This window comes from Helicoverpa zea, chromosome 20 (genome assembly GCF_022581195.2).
Source record: "Helicoverpa zea isolate HzStark_Cry1AcR chromosome 20, ilHelZeax1.1, whole genome shotgun sequence".
In the NCBI taxonomy this organism is placed as follows: Eukaryota; Metazoa; Arthropoda; class Insecta; order Lepidoptera; family Noctuidae; genus Helicoverpa; species Helicoverpa zea.
In genome coordinates this window covers 2,593,408-2,616,616 of record NC_061471.1, presented here as the reverse complement: position 1 = coordinate 2,616,616, position 23,209 = coordinate 2,593,408, and the positions used below count along the sequence as shown (strand labels likewise).

The 23,209-nt window shown below is 34.4% G+C and overlaps 5 protein-coding genes across 5 annotated transcripts; 3 read left to right on the top strand and 2 right to left on the bottom strand.

Moving 5' to 3' along the window:
* Window positions 1-956: 956 nt before the first annotated feature.
* Window positions 957-3,287, bottom strand: LOC124640459 (insecticyanin-A-like). Its single transcript, XM_047178236.1, has 4 exons — window positions 3,034-3,287; window positions 2,222-2,447; window positions 1,451-1,555; window positions 957-1,208 (listed from the first exon to the last, which is right to left on the bottom strand). Exons 1-4 carry the CDS (start codon window positions 3,142-3,144, stop codon window positions 1,015-1,017), a joined length of 636 nt encoding a protein of 211 aa, XP_047034192.1. The 5' UTR covers window positions 3,145-3,287; the 3' UTR covers window positions 957-1,014.
* Window positions 3,288-4,782: 1,495 nt separating this feature from the next.
* Window positions 4,783-7,074, top strand: LOC124640407 (insecticyanin-A-like). The gene is made up of 4 exons (XM_047178168.1): window positions 4,783-5,167; window positions 5,500-5,731; window positions 6,269-6,370; window positions 6,854-7,074. Exons 1-4 carry the CDS (start codon window positions 5,051-5,053, stop codon window positions 7,048-7,050), a joined length of 648 nt encoding a protein of 215 aa, XP_047034124.1. The 5' UTR covers window positions 4,783-5,050; the 3' UTR covers window positions 7,051-7,074.
* A 380-nt stretch (window positions 7,075-7,454) lies between these two features.
* Window positions 7,455-10,980, bottom strand: LOC124640408 (lopap-like). The gene is made up of 4 exons (XM_047178169.1): window positions 10,781-10,980; window positions 10,137-10,344; window positions 8,024-8,122; window positions 7,455-7,665 (listed from the first exon to the last, which is right to left on the bottom strand). Exons 1-4 carry the CDS (start codon window positions 10,904-10,906, stop codon window positions 7,478-7,480), a joined length of 621 nt encoding a protein of 206 aa, XP_047034125.1. The 5' UTR covers window positions 10,907-10,980; the 3' UTR covers window positions 7,455-7,477.
* Window positions 10,981-12,296: 1,316 nt separating this feature from the next.
* LOC124640164 (insecticyanin-B-like) lies at window positions 12,297-17,951 on the top strand. Its single transcript, XM_047177833.1, has 4 exons — window positions 12,297-12,435; window positions 12,904-13,117; window positions 14,389-14,487; window positions 17,217-17,951. The coding sequence occupies exons 1-4, from the start codon at window positions 12,328-12,330 to the stop codon at window positions 17,432-17,434; spliced, it is 639 nt and encodes a 212-aa protein (XP_047033789.1). The 5' UTR covers window positions 12,297-12,327; the 3' UTR covers window positions 17,435-17,951.
* Window positions 17,952-21,525: 3,574 nt separating this feature from the next.
* LOC124640189 lies at window positions 21,526-22,744 on the top strand. The gene has a single exon (XM_047177855.1). It carries the CDS (start codon window positions 21,605-21,607, stop codon window positions 22,553-22,555), a length of 951 nt encoding a protein of 316 aa, XP_047033811.1. The 5' UTR covers window positions 21,526-21,604; the 3' UTR covers window positions 22,556-22,744.
* Window positions 22,745-23,209: the final 465 nt, after the last annotated feature.

Here is a 23,209-nt window from a genome sequence, read left to right as displayed (position 1 = left end):
CATATCTATGGGTTGATAAATAAGCATCCGTATTCGCGACTTTAGCAGGAACGTAAAGTGCATTCGACAAATAAGTATTTTAAATAATTACACAGGTTTGTGTAGCTTAAGCATATTTTGTTTAATAGTCGGTGTATTTATTTATTAGTTTATACAGTCTGAATACAATGTTTATGTATTTATTGAAATAAAGAGCAAATACTGAGACAAAAACAGCCAGTTGGCGAATATTTTTTTTGTCATAATAGATTGGCTTTCCATTTCTGAAAGCTCCTATATAGAAGACAATAATGGTATGTTCCTTGTCTAATGAATATTGATGTTAGATTTCTCAGTTTTAAAAGCTTTATACATGTGTCGTACTGATTTTAAGAACCTATCAAGTGTAGAATTTGACAAGTGGGGGATAGAATGAGAACTCACTCGTTTGGTTTAAACGCACATACAAGAGTTTCCGGACACGTACATTGTATGAGCTAGGTAAGAAAGGAATTAGACTTCGTTCTCAGATATATCTAAGCTGACTACCTTATCAATACCAATAGTATGAATAACAACGTTCCGTTCATAATGAATGTTTAATGTTGAAAGAATTTTTTACCTTCCTTTGGCATACCCACACATTTTATAATATTTTATACGTACTTATGTTAGTGATTAAGTAAGTATTGTTTCTTACGGCATAATATGTTGTGTGAATCAGAGTTGAAGAATTTTATCTATAGGAACTAGGGAATGAATAGGTTATTTTGCAGATGTTTGTTTCCTCTTATAATAAATATTTTCTATTATCTACATCTATATTTTCTATTCTGCACTTGCAAGCAGCAAAAATGAATTATTTTAAGTCGAGCAGCAAAAATGAATTACTACCAATTCATAGCGTAATTTTAAGCCTATTCTTCTCTCAAGCATTAAGGCATATATATACGTTTGATTAAATAACAAACGACCCATTAAAAAATATTCCATACATCTTTAATCACAGTCTAATTTTACTCTTTTTATACAATTTTACCAGAAATTACTAGTAAAGAAGTCGGTCTCAAATTTCTTCGTGTATGCACAGCTGGCATCAGAAAAGTCCTTAAAGACAAACGATTGTCTATGTTCAGCCAGATCAGTGTATTTGGACAATGTATTTTCAACTTTTTTCAGCAATTCTCCTTGAAGCTTTTCCTTGCCACGGGTAAGCACCCATGTGAAAACTGAAAATTGAAAAAAATTGGTACATATTATTAATTTCTTTATGAAGTTGTATTGTTGTATTGTTTCATATTTTTTTAAAGTCACTATATCATTACTGTATTTGGTGGCCAGCAGATCACTTTTTATAGTTCAGGTGTTCTCGTAACTGTCTTATACATTTCTACTATGTCATACATTTCCATATAGTTCTTGTCCTTAGACATCGATAGCATAGGAATTATTTATGATTGGGTCAAAATACCGTAATGTTTCCTGATTTTTTCCTTCAACCATTTGCAAGTGTAAGCAATGGCGTAACCCTCGTAGTCAGTTGATAGGATGAAGAACGGGAACTGGAGGACTTTGTCTGAAAATAGAATAAACATAATTGCATCGTATTGTTAAAGCGATTTTTCATTCAGAATATGGTTGTCCAATTGATTAAAATAATTTATAGTAATAGGTGAGAGCTTCATATAAGACAATCCCGGGCGTTTGGGATCAGTTATAAAAAATTATTTTACGCATGATATAAGGAAATAGTTGCAATCCTAAGATAAGGTTTTAAAGATGACAATATTTTGTAAGCTATTAAAGTTTATCGACAGATAACTAGGACTTATTGAAAATATAGCGGATTAAAATATAAGTAGGTAATAACTTTTTGCATATTAAGACGACTAAAAATAACAGAAAATATAAACTAAGCTACTAATTAATATTAAATTAGTCCCAAAAATAGCCAGAAGAAAGAGCTGATTGAATTTGGTATGGTTGCGGACATTAATTGTCCGTAACTATTAAAAAAATAATTAATTAATGTCTATAATTTATTACCTGAAATAAATGTGTTTTATTTTATTTTTTATTTTATTTTTATTAATGGTCTAGCAATTTTCTTTTGTGATCAGCTAAAATAGGAAAGAAAAGAGAGAATAGGGAGAAAAGTGGCAATTTGCTCGTGTACTAATAATCTCAAACTTGACTGAGGCTACACTACGAAACTGAAAGCAACTGAACAAAAATGACTAACCTCCAGCCTCATGGCTCATTATAAACTGAGCTTTATTCCCAGCATCGAAGGTCGGGTCTACCCTGGCCTGATACGTCTTCTGAGTCCTATTGCCCTGGTCTAGCTGCACATAGGTTTCCTTGAACATGTAGCCTAGGTTGTCTTCTAAGAACTCGAGAGTTGAGCAGTCATAGATGTCGCGACCATCGCTTGCGTAGCTCGCTACTGTGTACCATAGACCTGCAAACTGTAGACAAGTACCTGTTATTGAAGATTTAGACAAGTACCTTAAATGATGTGTGTCCTAGTTCGTTATTTCTTCATAAAGAAATGCTTAAGCAGTTCCAACATATTATCTGCTCACGAAAGCTAGTCTGTAAAATATTTAGCAGTCCGAGAAACATGTAATTTCAGTTTATTTAGTAAACACTGACATTGTCCTTCAGTTTCTTTGCTGTGACTCATAACAATAGTTTCACTGAATATAGGTAACCTATATCTATAAAAATAAAACGGCTATTATCTATTTCATAAAAATGCCGACTGATTTTTGTTCAAAACAAAATAGTTGTTATTGTAGTCAGATTGTTATCTCATCTGATTATAATACACAATAGTTTAAAAAAGAACATTAAGCAGTGCTTATGACGATAACAGTATGAATACTGATCGAATATACCAGAGTAATATGTATAAGTCATAAGTCTTTACTGATATCTAGAGAAGAAAGTGCCTTTTGAAAGTGGTTTTCCGCAACAATAAAAACTGAATTGTTTAATTAATTAGGTGTTAATTTTCTCATGTAACAAATATTACAAAAAATTTAAACTCACCTTCGTATGATCCAAATTTTCCTGCAACTTGACATCAGGGCATTCGCCTAACAAAGTATATTCCGCTCCGAAAGCGGCCACAAAACACATTGAAAAAATTAGAATCAACATTTTAAAACAACTGAAGCGTCCAAGACTGAGATAAAGAATGATGTGTCCCGTCCCACACTTGTAATTATTCAATACTGACCCCAGACGTAAACCGTCGCGTATACTGTAGACTAAACAGTCGACCGACTGAAGACTCGCTGGTTGCAGAAAAAATATAAATTATTTTATTTATATACAAATGAATATATATAATACTAGCTTCCGCTCGCGACATCGCCCGCGTGTTTTGAAAAAAAAATGTCTATGTATGTTAATCAAGGGTATCACTTATCTACATACCAAATTTCAACTAAATAGTTCCAGCCGTTTTTGCGTGAAAGAATAACAAACATACATCCATACATTCTCACAAACTTTCACATTTCGACGGCTCCTAAGTATACTGAGTCAACTAACAAATTTTGCGAATTTCACTTTTTTGTGTATTTACAATATTGTTATTGTTATTTGTGTTAATACACAAAAAAGTGCAATTCGCAAAATTTGTTAGTTGACTCAGTATACTTAGGAGCCGTCGATTTATAGTATTAGTAGGATATTAGAAGAATAGTAGGATTAATTATAATTAGTAAGAAGTAGTCAAGTTTTTTTTTTAATCCCTCCGATACAGAACAAATACCTGATCGTACTAAATACTTATATCATCTTCATACTAATTTATGAGCCCAAACAAACTATCGGCCGACTAAAAGTTTGTAGTGTAGTAAGGATGGTTTATACTGAAATAGACGTAAGTAAATTGACCACGTTTTAAGCCGTAATGTGGACATCCTTTGGTATGATTTATTCGTTGCGTTTTTGTTTATGTAAGTTTTTGCGTTGTGGGAATAGGATGTGGTAATGTTGGCTGTTAGTAGGTTAGGCGGTCAGGTAGAGTGGAGTTAGGTCACCTAAATAAAATGGATCTATAAGTAGGAACTGAGATCCTCGGAAGGAATAAGATCGTCGGGGATTGCATTTTGTAAGATTTCCGTAAACGTATTATCTCTCGTTTTTATATTCTTCTCAGTGACCACGTATTTTTGATAATTTTACTACGGCTTATGGGATGTGAATAGAGACCATCTCATAATACATTTTTTTAAGACAATTAATATAAAATTGCAAATATCCTACTAGGTACCTACAAAATGTCCGTTACCTATTTAACTACCTACATTATGTACGCTACTTTACAATAATAAGGTCAACATATTAACACTCAATTTAACAGATTACAGGTTCGCAGAACAGGGAGTTAATAAACAACAAGATTGCACTATTACTAAGAAGTGTTTGTTAAAAATATTGCTCTAAATAAATGTTTGGATGCGTTGAGGAAAATGAAATACGCCCAGATAGCTTTGTTTATTAAAAAAATGTATATGGCAAGTAACATTTAAAAATGATGCGGTAACACTTGAATATTAAGAAGAATTTTCTGTGTTATATTTAAAGTCACGCTAAACTGCTGAATAGATTTGGATGGGAGTGTACAAAAATAAATAAATTCTTTATTAATCAACAATATTTAGGTACTCCGTGGCAAACCGTGTAGCTGTAAGTTTGGATTTGCATTTATACGATTATAATTATTGTAACTAATTCTTTTAATTCTATTTTCAATTTCATACAAATGGAAACTACGTAAATAGGTACTTACATTTATTCGAAAACCCTGTCGTATCTATACAAAAAATATATATATATTTGTCTTTGAATTTCGTAGAACTTAACATCATTAATGCCATATCAAATTACTAACTCTCTTATTTATTCACAGAAATATATTGTTGTTAAGTTGCTTACTTGAAAGTTATAACACCGTTTGAACTTAAAGATAACCTTAGATTGACTTATTAAAACAAAAACAATATTACTTGAATCATTACAGTTTAATTCTTTGAGTAAATTGAACGTTGTAATAATGCTGAAATTATTTATTTTGTTATTTGTTAGTGTGTGTGGTGTTTACGGGTATTTTACTCTGCCGGGAAAATGCCCTGAAAATGTACAGCTTCAGGAGGAGTTTCGACCTGCCGATGTAAGTTAAGTATTACTTGAAATATATTGACATTAAATGTATCTGTAAAACTCCGTAACTGAAGTACTTACTATATATTATCTACCTTAAAGAAAAATTAATGAATTGTAAATGGTACTTAACTGTAACTACTCATCTAAAAATTAACATATGTATTTGCTTCTTGCTTTCTGTTTTTGCAAAGAAAACTTACTGCCTAATCTCAGTTATCTCATTGCAGTTTACAAGCATAAACAACAGTAATAGTTTACTTACTATAGAATATAAAAATATGAATAAACGTACAATTGAATTCAGAAATACTTATTAAATTTTTCTTCATTCCAAAATAGTTTTTCAACAAATGGTACCAAGCCTACCACTACTCAAGCGACGGACAGAACCAAAACAACTGTTCGGTAATAGAGCTGCAGACAAGATCCACTGGCATCTACCTGAACCAGTCCAGGGTCGACCGAGGCCTGTTCCATCGCTACAGCATAGCGAAGGTTGGGATACCTCCTAGCATTGAAGATGGGGCTAGACTGGATGTTACGTTCAGTTTTGATGATGCGCCTAGGAGATGTAAGTTTTTTGTGTTATACCAATTTTTCGTTATCAATGCTCTTAATTAGTAAAACAAGTGAGCTAATTTAGATGACACTTGTGATTTTCCGCGGTTTCATCCTCCTTCAAGGAGAATCAGTACTCGCAATCGGGTAATAAGGGGCTTATGTCCTTTCTCAAGCTCTCAGTTTCCCAAAAGATCGATTCCGTTGAAGATTCCGTTGTTTGAGTTTGACTTGAAAGCGATACAGAATGATAAGCAGAGTTTTTCAGAAACCAGATTGGCCAGTTGCGGAAAAGTACAGAAGTGTGCCAGTGTCTATCAGCCATCAAAACATTCTTGCGCTGATAGACACTGGAGCTTATCTCCTGTATGTCTGAACAGCTGGCATTAAAGTTAAACATTAATTTTACTGTAGACGAAACGAAGTTTTGCATCAAGTCATACAAGATTGTTTACGAATACCTTCTCCAATTACGTAAAATCGAATCATATAATAGAATTCCACAGTGATATTATACCTTTTCTAATGTATAACAATAATGTTTTTCTAGTGATGAATAGGAGGTATCCCTTCCATGTGTTGGCTACGAACTACAACTACTATGCGACGGTGTATACCTGCAACTACAGCCCACTCATTGACAAGCATTTCAGTAAGTTTATACCATAATAAATAAATTATTATTATACATTATTATTATATATTATACATTAGGTATAATATTATACATTTACACCTTCTAAAATAATTAATAATATTAGTAAAAAATTGCATCAAAAAACTCCTCATCGTTGCCCACCGGGAGTGCACCCAAGAGACTAGCAGTATTGCCACGTTGGATGGCATAATACGTTGAATCAATAAATACTAATCAGTTATAGGAATTGCAATATCAATGAAGATTTTGATAAGTTAATTATTGTATCTTTTGATAGCATCCTGCTTTAGATATTTGGTACTTTGTGCAGTGTCGGAGCTATGCCCAATTGCAATGGAGCAAACGCTTTGCTTGTCTTTGTTTTATAACCATTGTTTTTTAAAACAGCAGTTGACCACAAACCCTTTAAAAATATGACATAATTTTTTTCCCAGCCAAGAAAAAACTTCTTTTCATGTATTTTATCATAATTTCCAGTTTACGTATGGATCCTATCAAGAAACGAAGTTCTGAATGACGTATCTAAAGAGCTGGCCATCAGATCACTTTCTCGGATCGGCGTGGATCCCAAGAAGCTGGTGAAAGACGACTGGTCCCGATGCTCGCCGAAGTATTACGAGGATAGACAAGCCGAACCGCTGACTTTTAGGACCCCTGTGTTAGTACGTTATTAAGATTATTAATGTTATTACTAAAAAGTGTTATTTTATTGTTTATTAAAATAGTGCAGTTAAAGTATGAGAAAGACTAAAAAAGTACTCAAAATTATTACTACGAAGAGGTTATTCACTGAACCCCCTTTGCCCACAATAACTACCTATCTATATGTTCATATTAAAATGTATAATGTATAAAATCTTCTCAATTTAGCTTGAAGTTATAATTGGTTGTGTCACTTATTCCTTCATTATCTCCGATAGACTGATGTGCGTTGACCATCATTGCAAGAACATCATTGATACAACAGGAGAAATGGTTATTTCTTTCTAAATGTCTATAATAAAAATAGGTACATATATATTATTGCTCCTGACTGTACAGACTATTGCAAAAATCCTTCCCAACACAAAAGATATACCATTATATCAAAGGCATTTAATTCTATAAATCTCCATTATAATTGACAGCTTGAACATGCGCCGTCCAGTGAGATGCACACTTTTCATTGCTCTGGTCCACTTCCTCAAAATATGCCATGTTCGCGTATGGTAAAGATCTGAGCTCATGGTTAACTTGTGCCATGATTGCCTCAGGCAATGTGGTTCTCCGTGACAGTATCCAGGCTGAAACTGAATTTAGACTTTATTGTAAAGGGGATAAAGTTTAGTTTTGAGTGTAGCTGCCACTGTTTTGTTACATATTTATTACATTTTCAAATATAAATTATAGAAAAAAAAAATACATTAAAAATATAAGAAATATAAACGTAACGTTAGAAATAATCATGCCAAATATCAAAAACAACTTTGTAAGTTACAAGTCGTCATTTTTCTGCTAGAAGTATAAACAATTTTTCTAGTTTGACATGAATACTAGCGCCATCTATTAGCAGTTGTGTAAAAACTTCTGAATCATTACAGAGTGTCTGAACTTAGCCTCTAGTCAGAATAGATAGAGATAAGGTGGCAGTAATATATTATTACTTACTGTATTTCAGTCCCATAGCCTCACTGTATTTGCAGCCGTAAACTATAGCGTAGTTATCGTAATCAGTTAACACCACATTCATTGGGATGCCGACTGGATCTGAAAATATGAGAAGAAATTATCATTTTTAAGTCATAGATTAACAAAATAGTTATCTGACATTTAAATTCCAGTTGTATGGTAAGGCCTATCCATACCTTCATACCTATTTAGTAAAAATGTTTGAAGTAAATAAAATGAGTGCACAAAGCGTTGTGTTTGGAGCCCTACGGTGACTAGAGCCACTGTAAACCCGCAGTCCTGGTTACCTTAAAGCCTAACATCTAATTAGAGACACCGACAAGGGCAAAATTTTACAGCTGAAGAATTTGTTGTAAAGGACTTAAGAAGGAACACGGTGGGTTTTAGACAGTGAGGTGAAAGTCACGCTGCATCCACAGTGGGAGGGGTCATTGGCAATTCACCATCAAAAAATAAAAAAGGCTTTTTATAGGTAACCATATTGTATGAAGTTAATATGTACGTATCCAATATTTATCGATTATAAATACCTACTGATAAAAGGTTGTTATTCATTCTTAGATATTAATAATTAAATATGCATTAGGTATTACTGTGATTTCATATTCCAGATTTCATTTACTGATAAATGTGCATACGTTTTGATACTGAAAAAGATACTGATTAAATAATGTACTTAATTGTTTTTTTACAAACAAGACTTTAACTGGTGTTACACGTTTTTTATTTAACGAAGAATACTGCTCTTAATATTGTAATTTATTTAAGTCAAAATTTTAAATAGGTCTTTGCAGGCTCTTATGAAACGTCACACTAGTTGCACGGTTCCAAAAAGTTGGTCTTATGGAGAAGAGCCGGAAAGAAACTTTATATATTATTCCTTGATCAGAGAAAGCTTAGCCAAATAACCATGAATCGTAATAACTCTTAGGCAACTTTTAGAATCTAGCGATTTATGAATATGTTAACATTTCTGTGCCCTTATTGTGCAAGAATCAACGACTAACTAGTAATTAAGTGCTTACAATTGACACTCAATTCAGAAAAACTATGAGTAAGAACGAAAAGAAAAAAAATACGAGGCACAAGTAATTTTACAGGTTTTATTCTTTATTTCTGGAATATCTAAATATAATCAATATGCCTTATAATAAAGATGTGAAAATTACATAGCCAGAGATGAGTTTTCAATTTAGGTAGTAAGTACTTAATAAGTACTGTTACTAAAATTATGTATAAGCAAATACGTTTAGCATTAATGCATTATGCTAATACTTGTATTTGTTAATACTCAAATAGTAAGTTGTGTAGAAACGGGTTTTATAACGTTATGAAAGCACTAAATATGTTGTTGGTACTACTTTCCTAAAAGTATGACTTTCAATATTTATTATCTTGATATACAAAGATTAGATATTATAATTACAGAGTTTATAAATAACAACGGCATAACAAATCTACATAGATGTTAACATCAAGGCCAAGAATAAGGTTTTGCTGTTAAAATAATAATTCAGGAATATTAAATGTATAGTTTTTATCTTACGATTTTAATTTTGCCCTTCTCCAATGCTATTAGGTATTTATTATTATTTTGAACTATACAAAATGTTAATATTCTAGCTCTAAATAAAAACATTGCTAAATTGAAATATTATGTTGTTACAAGAAAATCCTAACTAATATTATAAATGTGAAAGTAACTCTGTCTGTCTGTCTGTCTGTCTGTCTGTCTTTTCTTCACGCCTAAACTACTGAACCGATTTGTGTGAAATTTGGTACAGACATAGTTTGGAACTTGAGAAAGGACATAGGATAGTTTTTATTAAAAAAAAAAATAAAAATAAAAAATAAAATTTATTCCGGACATATAGCGCCATCTATTGGTCAAACCAAAAATATGCCGGAAGTCACTATTCCATGCGAACGAAGTCGCGGGCAAAAGCTAGTTAGAAATAAAGGTGAACCTGCAGACGTCTTTGTAGGTCCAAATGCTTGAAAAATGACATACATTAAACTTATAGGGCACTTTTTCTGCCTTTTTCCTAATATAGAATTAATTTAACTGTTACCAGCTGATGAAAAGACTCACCAATATTACTCTCCCGTATAACAAAAATCGCGTCATCACCAGGAACGTAAGTAGTGTTAAGATGTAACACAAACTGCACCCCATCCTTCACGAATACATGTTCGATCTCCAGGCGTCGCCCGCAGTATTGGATGCGTTTGTATGCGCAGTCCCCGTATTGTTCGTACCAGATCGGGAAGCGGAGGATTTCGTACCAACGCCCTTGGAACTGGAATGGATTTATTGAAGATATATGTAGGTAAAATACTAAACTGAAAACTTTACACTGCTACACATGTACCTAAATAAGGGCAGTTTAGAATTTTAAGATCACAAATTAGGTAAGCATGATTGGGTGGGGAGGTTAGGGCATGTCAAGGCTAAAGGACTTATCGGAGACGTAGTAGAAAGGAGACGACGAAGACAAAAAGATGGAAGAGGAACCGATTATGGTCATTACCGTAACCCAATAATTTAACAGTATTTTTTGTTAACAGTACCGACTGTTAAAACAAATTGCTATAAATATTATCACATATTAGGAGCAGCCTTACCATATATCAATCTGGGATATATCAGTACCTATAAGCAAATACAAAATCCACAACTGATCTTACACTTTTGTGACATCTAGTTACAAGTTACGGCTACATCTATACACTCACCTCTTCTATATCAAAATACTTCATAGTATCAATCTCGGGGCAAGCCCCAAACTGCAGCACCTGACTTCCACATAACGCACTAAATAAAACCACTAAGAAATTCACTAAAAACAATTGCCTACACATATTTATTTAATCCGAACTGTTGAGAGTAGTTGTCATGTCTGTTCTTAGAGAATCTGATTAGATTGTTCCTCGCATTTATCTCGAAGAAACTGATATTGAAGATGGACGATAGATCTGTTATCTTGGTTCATGATGATATTACTGTTTTGAGTGTAAGTGGCGGTCTTTTTAAATACCTACCCATATCTTCATATCACGACTCTTCTCAAGAACAGACTAAGTAGGCATATGAATATTGAAATTATGCTTACAGTTTGGCGAGGAATTTTCGGGCTAATGTGTTGGGTCAAAGTGCGACGGACCGACCGTGTACAATACAGTAGTTAGACAGAATTTTTGGTAAGAAAAATCTTGAAACTTTTTAACCTGTACGTAACAGAACTCTCGTTTTTGGTACAATAGGAGTATCTACTGAATAAAATACCTCTTACATAACATGTGATAAGGTTCAACGAAGCTGCAGAGTTGAATGCGATCTTTTCATCAATCAGTGGGAGATCATGTATGCAAGTAGAAAAATAATAAAAGCAATCTAGGAGAATCATCTTTTAAATTACGTCTAAGAATAAAATAATTCAATAGTCATTGCTGTATTGGTCATTCCTAATTGATAAGAAAAAAGTTTAAACTTATTCGAATGTTTAACAAAAGAAGACCTTTATTGTTTTTTTATAAATTCTTGAATAGCACGTGGTGGCAAAAACTGGTCCATTCTTAACAAGAGGAAGTAGACTTCCTATTTAAACGACAATAATAGAACATAACAAAAATAAATTCTTGCCTTTGATAGAAAAACAATCGTCATAATATTTTTGCGGAAACAAAGCAAACTATTTCTCTATTGTTTTTTTAATGTATGCATTGGCATACATTTAAAAAATTTGTCGTTCTCGGTTTGAGACTGATTAATTTGTATCTCATGAATTTTTAAGGCTACCAAATTCTATCTTCAAAATCGACTGCTTTATAAACAAACGGCTTCTGAGTAGTTCTTTTCTTCCTTGGTTTGATTGCTCTCAGGCATCTCCAAAATATATTAAAGAGTTTTAGGAAGTACAAGGATTGCTCTACCCAAAGTGAGAGAAGTCTTTAAAAGACACTCGAATCCATCAAGATATAAGTGCATGCCTGTGTGAGGTAGATGGTTCTCTCCCTTGAACTTACAAAGGCACATACTTATATTGCCCTTGGTCGCTCGGAAATTAAACTCCCTACGGATTGTGCGTAGACTATTTACTATTTATTGTCTATATATTATAATACCGGCATTACTATAGCTACATCGAACACACCTTGACTTACTCGAGTCACAACAAATCGGCCCGGAACTGAAGCCAACAAAAACTATTCTCTTTATAAGACGTGACTTTTTGCGGTCCGTCCCAGTTGCAAGCCAGCGTTGGCTTGTTGTGTTTGTCACCATGTTGGCCCAATGTTTGGTGTTGGCTTTAGCAGTGTTCAGGGTGCAAGGTGCCATGATGAATATGAGCTGTCCTGATGTGACTCCAAGGGAATTGGATTGGAAAGCGGTAAGTTTTTTTTTTGTATTTGGCAAAATTTTGGACTTATTAGAGCCTAATTTAAACTGAACCTTCCATCGTGATGTTAGAAAACATTTTAAGATAAGAAACTTCCTTATCCAAGAAAAGCGCTTCCTTATCAATTTAAAGAAATGTGAAAACTCCCATAGGTAATAAATTTGCATTTTTTTTAAACCATTTCTGTAATTCCTTTTGTAATGTCTTAGAAAAGAAAGTGTCTTCTATTGTCATCAAAATATATTTACAGACCTTTTCGAATTTTAATCTGAACAAAATCATTCCGTTTCTATGTATCAAAAAATTGTGGATGCAACTTTAACATACCCTTATCAGTATGCCCAGCTTTATGTACTGTTCACCACGACATAAATGTAGTTGATTAAATACAAAAACCATCACTCCGTCTCCAATCTTCAATGACTCCATCACCCAACCTTCTTTTTGCATATTCCCCAGCTGGACGGCATCTGGTACCTCACAGCCATTGCCACCGAAGACATGGTGGTCCAAGGCGACTGCGCCACCGTCCTATTCGACCATCAGAATACCACCGACGTCTCCATCAGTTGGATCACCAACAATACTGTGACGTATTACAACGGGTCTGTTGCTCTGATACCGGATCCCAACAGCAATAGTACTGGGGATCTATTGCTTGTTACTTATGATGGTAAGATTTGCTTGTATTTTAGTGTTTTTCGAGATTTTGTTTTGATAAGAGATATGGAGTTTCTTGCCGGCATGGAGTTTCTTGCTGGCTCTTCTCCATGAGACCAGCTTTTTGGAACTGTGCAAATAGTGTGACTTGTCATAGGTGCCTGCAAAGGCCTATGTGAAATAAAAAGATTTTGATTTTGATAATTTCTGGGTATGATAATGTGCCCTAAAGTACAGTGCTACATTTTTGCAAATAGTCGTTTTATTACATACATTTAACGTCATTGTAAGTGTTGATGCCTTATGTAAACATTTGTAGTATTTATTGAATGTCTTTCTAATACTTACGCTGTCATAACATAATCTACATAATGAGATTTTCTAGTAAACAATGTCTGTTTGTCATTACAATACTTTGAACTAGATTCAGACTTACACAAAACAGTTCATCACTATTTACACTTAGGTGCAAATTGTAACATTGGGGAACTAAATGAATTAGCGGCTATTCCATTGTATTGGAATTAGGTATTAGGTTTAAACTGACGTTTTTGTCAACAAAATAAAATCTGATTAACTTCAATGAAAGTCATTAGCCTTTTTACTGTCCCACGGCTGGGCACAGGCCTCTTCTCTCGAAGAGAAGGATTTAGCATTGCTGAAAAGTCGAAACTTTTTTTCTTTAAGTCAACATTTTATTTTCATCTACGATTCTTGAGAAATCACATACCACAAGTGGTGAAACAAACGTTATAGAACCCTAATTGGATTTACTTGATTAGATTAATTCGCTTATGCTAAAACTAGCGTTGTTTTAGCACATACTCATACTGTGATGGTTGGTTTGTTTACATTCTCAGGTAAACTAACAGCATAAATATATTGTATATCGTAGAAATATTTACCGCCTTCTTTAAATTCTATAGTATAAGTTTAGAATTATAATGTTAGTAAAACTCATCAACTATATACCAGCCTTCAGGATGCTGTTTGAGCAGGGAATCCCACTCGGGCTCTTTTCACACTTCTTAGATAATAATTTTATGAGGGTGAAGATTTTGTTTCTTTGTTTGGTTATACGTGATAATATCAATAACAACTCATCTTTGTTGTTGTAAAATATCTTAAAGAGCGTGATTTTATTCAGATATTGTAAGGGCTATATTTTAAGCCGGATTGGTCAAGTTGTTTTTTCGGAATACGAACGAAATGTCCTAAAAAGTGTTATGATTATCCTAGTCTTATTTTTGTCTTACTTACAATCTTTTCGTTTTTCTTTCACAGATGACAAGACTGAGACCTACTCGTTCTTGGACGTGAATTACGAACACTATGCCGTCATCTTCGCTTGCTACAATAATGACGATGGAAACAGCAGTACTTGTAAGTACATAGTTATTATTTTATATTAAGTTAAATTTATTTTAGGTAGGTATATAAAGGTTACTAAACTCTTAGCTATGTTGAGAAGGTTAATACGATCCTGCATCTTAAAAATAAACACTATTTTAGTTAGTAAGAGTAGCACTACCATGCTTTGTGCAGATAAGAACTTATAAAGAAATTACAGGTTGACATTTATTTAATATAATAATGAATTATATGTACATATTTACACGACCTTAAAATAAACTAATTTATATATACAAGTAATTAAAAGATTTCATATCGGGTACAAACAAACAAAAGAATGTTTCTCTTATATTAGTATCGATAGAAGCATTGACAAATTTCAATATAAACCCCAGTTCTGTTTGAATCCTGTCTGTAGGTATGTGTTTGCATGTGTTTGTGTCTATAAATTTTCAAAATGTGCTAATATCCTTTAGTTAGGGGAAGTACCTTTGTAGTTGTTATCTTTGATGTTATACCTAATACCTATATGGAATGCAAATTACCTTCACAGTGATTCAGCTAAATATGAATTTGATAAATTGTGCGATTAGTTCCAAATAAAGATAACCGCAGTTTAGAAATAGGCATTTTTAAGTAAATGATTAGAGAAATCTACCTATGTTTAGATTGTCATTAAAAATTGCACACTATTGCCGTGACAACTAAACATTGTTATTTATTAACACAGTCATTTGAAATTTCGAAAACGGTATTCGTTTTTTCCAGTGGAATCTTAGTTGAATGAATCAATATGTGTAAAATCTTCTTCTTCGTCCTGCCCTGCTCCCAATTTTATTTTGGGTCGGCGTAATATGTCTTCCGCTACCATTCTTCCCTGTCACTCATCATACTGACACTCTCTTCTTATTCATGTCATCTTTTCAATGTCGCTCAAATAGGTAGACACTATTGCATGAAGACAATATACCTGTCTGGTCTCAATAAAGTCTGCCATGATTTGTAGCAGTAACCACTACAATTGGATTACACGCATCGGTTGCACTGTTTGCTAGCACGCATAAATTACACGTGTTACTACTTAACGCTAATTCAAGGCACGCTAAGTGTCGTGTCAGCTGTGAGGATATAGTATGGATTAATGGTACATCGTAATTTGCAGTGCTGAAGTATTGAATGTCCCGTACCTACATATTAGTGAAGATCATGATAGGGTAAATTGGACCTACCACAATCAGTTTATTTAACTAGCATCAACCACAAGTCTAAAGAGCTGGTGATTGTGTCAAGTCTGATAAAGTAATTGCTTGTTCAGGTTAAACATCACGAAACAAGACTGAATTGCAAAATACTATATACCTGCTTAGACTTAGAAGTGGCACAGAGTGTACAGTATTTTTCATTGCAATTGAGTGGGTACTAGATTCAGCTACTAGTCTCAGCAACACCCGAGGACTTGTTATTGTAGTTGGTACAATTATAAGAGATGCAATACAACGTTTGAACTTAAGTAGATATTCAAATTCTAATCCATCTACATATTTTGGACAACATATAGAATAGATAGATAGAATATTCTTTATTGTACACCAATAGAATAAACATGACCTGAGATCCATATTTTTTAGTTATTACAAGTATCCATTCTAGTGTTAAATATCGGTCAATCACCAAGGCCAACTTGAGAAATGGGGAAAACTACAGCAAAACCATCCTCAAAGCAACTCAAAAGTGAGAAATGTCAATTACATTAAGTTTTTGCTTGTCAGCGGTAGTGATGGTAATTTGCCGGTCAGATGGAGGACGCGATCGGTCGCTTGGAAACTTGACCGATCCGAATGCCTGACAATTACTTCGCTTATTTGTGTGAATGGCACGTTAGGTTCCGTAGCTAGATCATAGAATATCTTTGGTTTTTTGTGGTCTTATAAATGTTCCGGTAAGAATTACTTGCGTATTTGGTATTGTTTTAATAATAGGCGGAACGGCGTGTTTGATAGAAATTCGTTTTGTTTTGAGAAAACTATAATGTATGACTCTTGATCGGAATTCTAACGTTTGGACCTTTTAGCCTCAAAAAAATGCCATTAATAATTCTTTCCCATTTTTTTACCTCTAATGTTTAGTATTTTGCACTGGCACTGGAAATCCAATGAACCCTATCCATGTTAGACATCCAATCAAAACTTTTTTGCTAAACCAATTCCAACATGCTACCTCTTTATCTAAATAATTGCTTTTATTTGGCCGACTGATTATTTTAATTAAAAGTATGTCTGCCAAAGAGTCTCCGATTCATTTCCGATACCGTCTTTAATGGCATAGTGATGATCTAGTTAATTTTTTGTAGATTATCGATAGATTAATTAAATAATCGAATCTTGAATCTTATCGATCGGTTCTATCGGCTGCGGTGTGCTTCTAGATTACTTTCTGCGTACACTAGTAAAAGATGCCGAAAGATTAAGTTTGTGGAAACATTAACCTTTTATTTGATTAAAGATAAATTAATCAGTTTCATTGTTAAAGGCTCGTTGTAAACAGGCGCATCCGGATTCATTACGACTATATTTTTATTTATTATTTGCTGCAAAACAGTGTTGCTATGTTTCGCTTTGAAGACCTTTAAGGCTCAATTTCTAATCGTTCATGACATTTTTTTTTGCATTTGAAATGAAATGTTTACAAAGCTTATATAAAATGGGTATTTTACATAAATAACGAACCACTTTCTAATTCCGTAATTCTTATCTTTCCAGATGAAATATGGAAGCTAACCCGTACGCCGCATCTGAAAGACACAGACGCCGAAAAACTCGACAAGGCAATTGCAAACTACAGCCTACAGGACACACAGTTTTTCACCTTTAACAACACAGAGGATACTTGCAGGGTTAACAGTGGACATCAGCTTGACACTTCAACCCTTGTGATGACGTCTGCAGCTGCGCTTGCGCTCTTTAGAAGGTTTTACTAATATGACGTATAGGCCCGAGGTCCCCGACAACATAAACATTCGTTGCCCTTAAAACAACTGTTTACTTTGAAAACGGAACTGACTGGGTTGAGGAGGTCAGATCAGAGCTGAACCCGGTTAGACTGGAAGCCGACCCCAACGTAGTTGGGAAAAGGCTCGGGAGATGATGATGACTTTGAAAACGGAACGAAAAAATTCATAGTTGCCAGTTGTTTTAAGAAAACTTACGTTTATATGTCGGCGAACTTGGCCAATAATATGACAGATGTTGTTTTGATTTTGGAATAAGCCGATAAAAAAATGTGATATTCTTTTGATGAAGGTGCGTTTTGGAAGCGAGTTGTCTTCTGCAACTGCCGACCGCACGTGCCCCAGTTGCACCACTGATTTGTATGTATTTGTAAGCGGTCAGCAGTTTGCAGTCGGCGGCTCGCTTCCAAAACGTACCTTAATGGAACGCGGATTTATTTGAAATATATACGGACTTTTCCCTGTTCAACAGGAGAAAATTTAAAAAGATGGGTATAGTTTTCTTGGTCTGGTACTTATTTAAAAAGTGAACTTTTTCACGTTGTACATTTACTGGCGTAGGTACTGGAGTAAAATATAAATGTATAGTAAGTTCAACTCAGTCTTGCACGCGGCCTTATGTGTGGGTAACCCTTGTACATACACAGTGACTTTGTGTGCGTGACAAGAGGTACAGTCGGGTACAAATACAGTTATTTAGGGGTTACGGCTGTTTAAAGAAAAGCAGTTATTACGTAATTTAATGTTTATTTATTTATAATGATTCTGAATCGCTACTTGAAAAATCAAATGATGAATTTTCGGATTCGCTACTCTCACCGAGGTAAATTATAAATTTTGACTCCATGTCAAAATGTCTATAGTATTTTTCTTTTTTCTTTTGTACATGTCGACAAGTATTACCCAACATCCCTTCATCAATATGACTTAAACGTTCATTTATGAGTTTCATTATTTCCGTCTTATTTTGGTCGACATTATGCGAAGCAATATTATTTTTTAAAATTCCCCACACATTTTGTTTACATTATTATACTAGATTATACGTCTTTTTACATTCTTAGTCCACACTTTTATTTATTGTCCGCGTACCCCAAGATCTAGAAAATATGTATGGAGTATTTAATTCATCTTAGATATTTCACCTCATTTATTTCTTAGATACTGTCAACGTCAATTTGAAAAAACTTATGAGAAAATAATGAAAAACTGTAAAATGTAATAATAAAAAGCTTTGAATGTTGTTTCATTTTTTGAAACGCTACCTGACTCCTTAAACATTTTCTCCGTGAAGAACTAGACATTTTCGTAAACGACTGTACCCATAACAAAAAGCGATAAGAACACGTCATGCTCGGACGACGTCACTGTCACACGAACGAAAGTTGTATATTTACAAGCCGACGCACACATAGGGCCGCGCGCAAATCTGAGTTGAACTATCTATAATAATTTATTTTAAGTTTAAGAATAAACATTATTTTGTTTGAAGGATGTATTTTTTCTTTTCATAATATAAAGCAGGTTATTCTTAAGATTCCAAAGTGTTAAGGCTTTAGAACAATACTTGGTCCTTGTTTTTACTTCGTTATCATAGCAACAACTTTTTCGTACCAACGAACGCACCAAGTACGAACCGAACGGAAAACTCGCCAGTGCAAAAAGCATTTCAATTGTCGTACAGACTACTTGGCCGAAATGTTTTGTAGGCATCAATCTTTTTAAGGTAGTAAGCTTATGCACTAAACACCTTTTATTAATAAACACGGAGTAAAGTTCATTCAAGTTTAAACCCATGAAAAGGTATCGTTATTCTTTCCTTACTCTTTGTGTAATATTAGTCCGTGTTAATTATAGGAGTGTAAAGGTACAAATTTCATAAATTTTCTCGTTTTTTATTTCAAGAAATGTACTTACCATAGGAACAGGTACTACCATCTATCCGAAGTTATTATAACTACTAAAGAAGGTGACTCTGTTGTTAAGATAAGAGCTACAGGTGTAGCACTCTGATAAAACGGGACCTACTGAAGCAATTTTAGTTCTTTCTACAAATAATAGAGGGCGCTGTTACAAGATAAAAAAGTTTGCTGAAAAATATTCAGGGTTATTAGGTTTAAAATGTAATTGATTTGTTTATACATTTATATTTATTACATACATAGCCTTTATTTAAAATAGTTATTTTATTTGATTAAACACTAAGTTGTCATGCAATTCGGTTATTTTAAACTGGTTAAATGTGTAAATCCGTGTGAAAATATATTCCAGAATTTTGAATATTTTATCCAACATCCTAAAGAATCAAAAAACAAACCCAATTTATTTTCCCAAAACTCAATTTTTCGATTAAAGGACCTCAGCCAACATAATCTGAGTAAATTCTTGGCTTCAAACAGTTCTGGTTGAACTTTATTACTCTCAAAGTTGAGGAGTTAGGAGCTCGTTGAGTTTTATAGCAGTTTTTGCAACCACCGAAGCGATTGGTAAAGGGGCTTGCAGACCCGGTTTTGTCGATATGTAAATTTCTTATCTCTAAACTGTGGGGAGCGGTTTGTGAGCATAATCGTAGGATTTAGGCAATGTGTTCTATAGGTTGATTGTGAAGCTCATTTGTTTTATCAACTTGCTTTTGTTTTGTGAGGGGAAATGCTATTGGGTGGCCATTTTTTCCCTCCGTTGCTTAAAACCTGAAAGATTTTATCACAGTTTCAACTCACAGTGCTCTGGTGAAAAGGTGAAGATGCTTATGTCTGTCTAACAGTAACGAATTTGGATCTTGTGTTTTGTGTACAGTACAAAGAGTTACTATGGCTGTTTTAGGACACTAAATTAAAGGTCTTAAGTAATGCAACTATTAAGTATAATGCACCGATGAAATACTCATGGTTTCATAGGTGCAGCAAAAGTACTTTTATTTAGAAAGAAGAAAGAAAATCAGGAAACGTCTACAGTTAAATTGCCTAATTTATTCAAAACAATCTATTCTATCTCAATTGCGTAAGTATGAGCACACCTTAACCAATTGATAGCAAACATTCACCTGTAGTTCTTTAACACCAAGTTACTTATTAGCGTTCTTATGACAACGTGTTAAAGTTCATTTTGAGAGGTATATTTTTTGGGAACTGATTTCAGAAGTACTGTATCGTATTGAGGAGTTGATTACCGTAATGTCTGCAGGTATAGCAGTTTACTCTATGGCAGTCCCAACGAGTAGTCGATAAATTTTTTGCTCTTTGCTAAAATATAAAATATTAACAATTTGGACGCTAATCGCAAATAAAATTGTTTCAAGTGATTGAATACTCAACTTAAAGTGTAATTCTATAAAAACAGTGTTAAAAAGTGTGTTAGTGAACATTTTTTTGGTGTGAACCGTTTAAAACATCGAACTTTGCGAAGTCATTCGGTGGGTGTGTGACTGGACATTATACGCATAGTGCAAGCTACTGTCGCGGTTACGCGCCGCGCATAAGTGTTATATCTGCGCGCGGTTACGTTCGGTGACGTACGCGTGCGCACACACCAAAGACTAAGTAACGAAGACGGCACAATAGTTTCTACCTAATTCGCACTGCATCTAAGAGGTCGATTATTTTTTTTTTTTTATTATATACACAATACCCAAGACTCGAAAAAAAGAAAAGAAAAAAAGAGAGAAAAGTCGTGGTGGCCTAGTGGGCAAAGAACCAACCTCTCGAGTATGAGGGCGCGGGTTCGATTCCAGGTCAGGCAAGTACCAATGCAACTTTTCTAAGTTTGTATGTACTTTCTAAGTATATCTTAGACACTAATGACTGTGTTTCGGATGGCACGTTAAACTGTAGGTCCCGGCTGTCATTGAACATCCTTGGCAGTCGTTACGGGTAGTCAGAAGCCAGTAAGTCTGACACCAGTCTAACCAAGGGGTATCGGGTTGCCCGGGTAACTGGGTTGAGGAGGTCAGATAGGCAGTCGCTTCTTGTAAAGCACTGGTACTCAGCTGAATCCGGTTAGACTGGAAGCCGACCCCAACATAGTTTGGGAAAAGGCTCGGAGGATGAATGACCCAAGACTCGTACCCTGCGGTCGCGTATTACCTACTCAAGTCCGTTCTGTCGGGAGTTCTCGAACCACTGTTTCTCAAAGTTCTTGGTGATGGATAAAATTTGCGATACCTGTAGTGAACGGATGTCGGATGGAGTATACTGCACTGTATGCTGTATGACAATGCACTTTCAATGCGCGGGAATTACTGAAGCTGGTTATCGGAAATTGGGGGACAGAAAGCTTACCTGGCGTTGCAACAAATGTAGGCTATCCGGCACGTCCCATCAACCAGTATCGCCTGCACCAAAATCACCAATCGCAGAATCAGCAGTATTACTGGAAATACGAGCGCTGTCTGAAAAGCTGACTCCGTTGGAGAGTCTAAAGGACGAAGTCTCAACAATGAGGAAGGAATTCGCTGATTTAAAATCATCACTTAGTAAGCAATTTGATGAGATTATAAATAAACTAGAAGATAAGTTAAGGGTAATGGAGCAACGTGTTGTTAAGGTGGAGTGTATAAAAGAAGACGTGGAGAAGCTTCAAGAACGTTTGATGAAACTGGAGGACGAATCCGAGGACAGAGACCAGTGGTCACGAATGAATAATATAGAAATAAAAGGAATAACGCAGCAAAACAATGAAAATCTGTTGGAGATAGTCGTAAAAATTGGCTCAAAAATTAACTACCCAATCTCAAAAACCCAAATAAATTTTGTATCAAGAGTACCAACACGCGAGAAGGACCGTACTAAACCAATAATAGTTTGTTTCTGTAACCGATACGTAAAGGAGGACTTCATTGCCGCCGCTAGACTGGAGGCCAAAACGTCTCCTTTGACAAACAGTGTCTTTGGATTATCCGGTAATCAAAAGGTATACATTAACGACCATCTTACCATTAAAAATAAATTGTTACTGTCCCAAACCAAGAAGTCGGCTGCTGCAGCAAATTTTCAATATGTGTGGATAAAACACGCGAAAATACATGCACGAAAAACGGAGACAAGTCCAGTTATTATTATAAAATCAGAAAAGGATTTAACAAAAATAGTGTAATTTACTTAAATAATACTCCTCAGTTTGAGAGCCGTAGATCACTGAGTCCAGCTTGCGTTTTCCTGATACTCATGTGTCCATGCTCATTGTGTTCAAATAAGCTTTATAAAAATATTTTAGTCGTTAGTATTGTGTTACAACTTGTTAATGACCTTAAGTACATAAAATTTGAGCTTTATTTTCAATACATCATTATGTGGCTTATTACTAATCACTTAACATTGCTAGCGCTTGGATACCGGTTGTCTTCTGTCTCCATTGGTGACCAAATATTTACACACTTATATTGCGCCATACACTGTGTCTGGTTGTGCCTGACTACTTGTGCTCCTACCGACTTATTTATTTATTTATAATTGTATATTAAAGAATATAATTTCGATTATTTCTAGTATTATGTTGAATAATATGGTTATTGTGAGACTCCGATATGTCCGTTAATATTTACTATCAAAATGTCCGTGGTCTGCGTACAAAAACGAACAGTCTTCTTCGTAATGTTAGTATTAATAACTATGACATTATTGTTCTCACAGAAACATGGCTTTCGGATGATATTTGTGATAGTGAAATGTTTGATAATAGGTATTTAGTGTGGCGTCGAGACCGTGACTATTCCCGTACTGTACAAAGTAGGGGTGGTGGTGTTTTAAT

Coding starts and splice junctions, on each gene's coding strand:
- LOC124640459 (XM_047178236.1), bottom strand. CDS start 3,144: ATGTTGATTCTAATTTTTTCAATGTGTTTTGTGGCCGCTTTCGGAGCG. Junction 2,448..3,033: donor AAAATTTGGATCATACGAAG/GTGAGTTTAAAT, acceptor ACTTGTCTACAG/TTTGCAGGTCTATGGTACAC. Junction 1,556..2,221: donor AATGAGCCATGAGGCTGGAG/GTTAGTCATTTT, acceptor TTCTATTTTCAG/ACAAAGTCCTCCAGTTCCCG.
- LOC124640407 (XM_047178168.1), top strand. CDS start 5,051: ATGCTGAAATTATTTATTTTGTTATTTGTTAGTGTGTGTGGTGTTTAC. Junction 5,732..6,268: donor TGATGATGCGCCTAGGAGAT/GTAAGTTTTTTG, acceptor ATGTTTTTCTAG/TGATGAATAGGAGGTATCCC. Junction 6,371..6,853: donor ACTCATTGACAAGCATTTCA/GTAAGTTTATAC, acceptor CATAATTTCCAG/TTTACGTATGGATCCTATCA.
- LOC124640408 (XM_047178169.1), bottom strand. CDS start 10,906: ATGTGTAGGCAATTGTTTTTAGTGAATTTCTTAGTGGTTTTATTTAGT. Junction 8,123..10,136: donor TATACGGGAGAGTAATATTG/GTGAGTCTTTTC, acceptor TCATATTTTCAG/ATCCAGTCGGCATCCCAATG. Junction 7,666..8,023: donor GGCTATGGGACTGAAATACA/GTAAGTAATAAT, acceptor GTCTAAATTCAG/TTTCAGCCTGGATACTGTCA.
- LOC124640164 (XM_047177833.1), top strand. CDS start 12,328: ATGTTGGCCCAATGTTTGGTGTTGGCTTTAGCAGTGTTCAGGGTGCAA. Junction 12,436..12,903: donor GGGAATTGGATTGGAAAGCG/GTAAGTTTTTTT, acceptor CATATTCCCCAG/CTGGACGGCATCTGGTACCT. Junction 14,488..17,216: donor CGATGGAAACAGCAGTACTT/GTAAGTACATAG, acceptor TTATCTTTCCAG/ATGAAATATGGAAGCTAACC.
- LOC124640189 (XM_047177855.1), top strand. CDS start 21,605: ATGGATAAAATTTGCGATACCTGTAGTGAACGGATGTCGGATGGAGTA.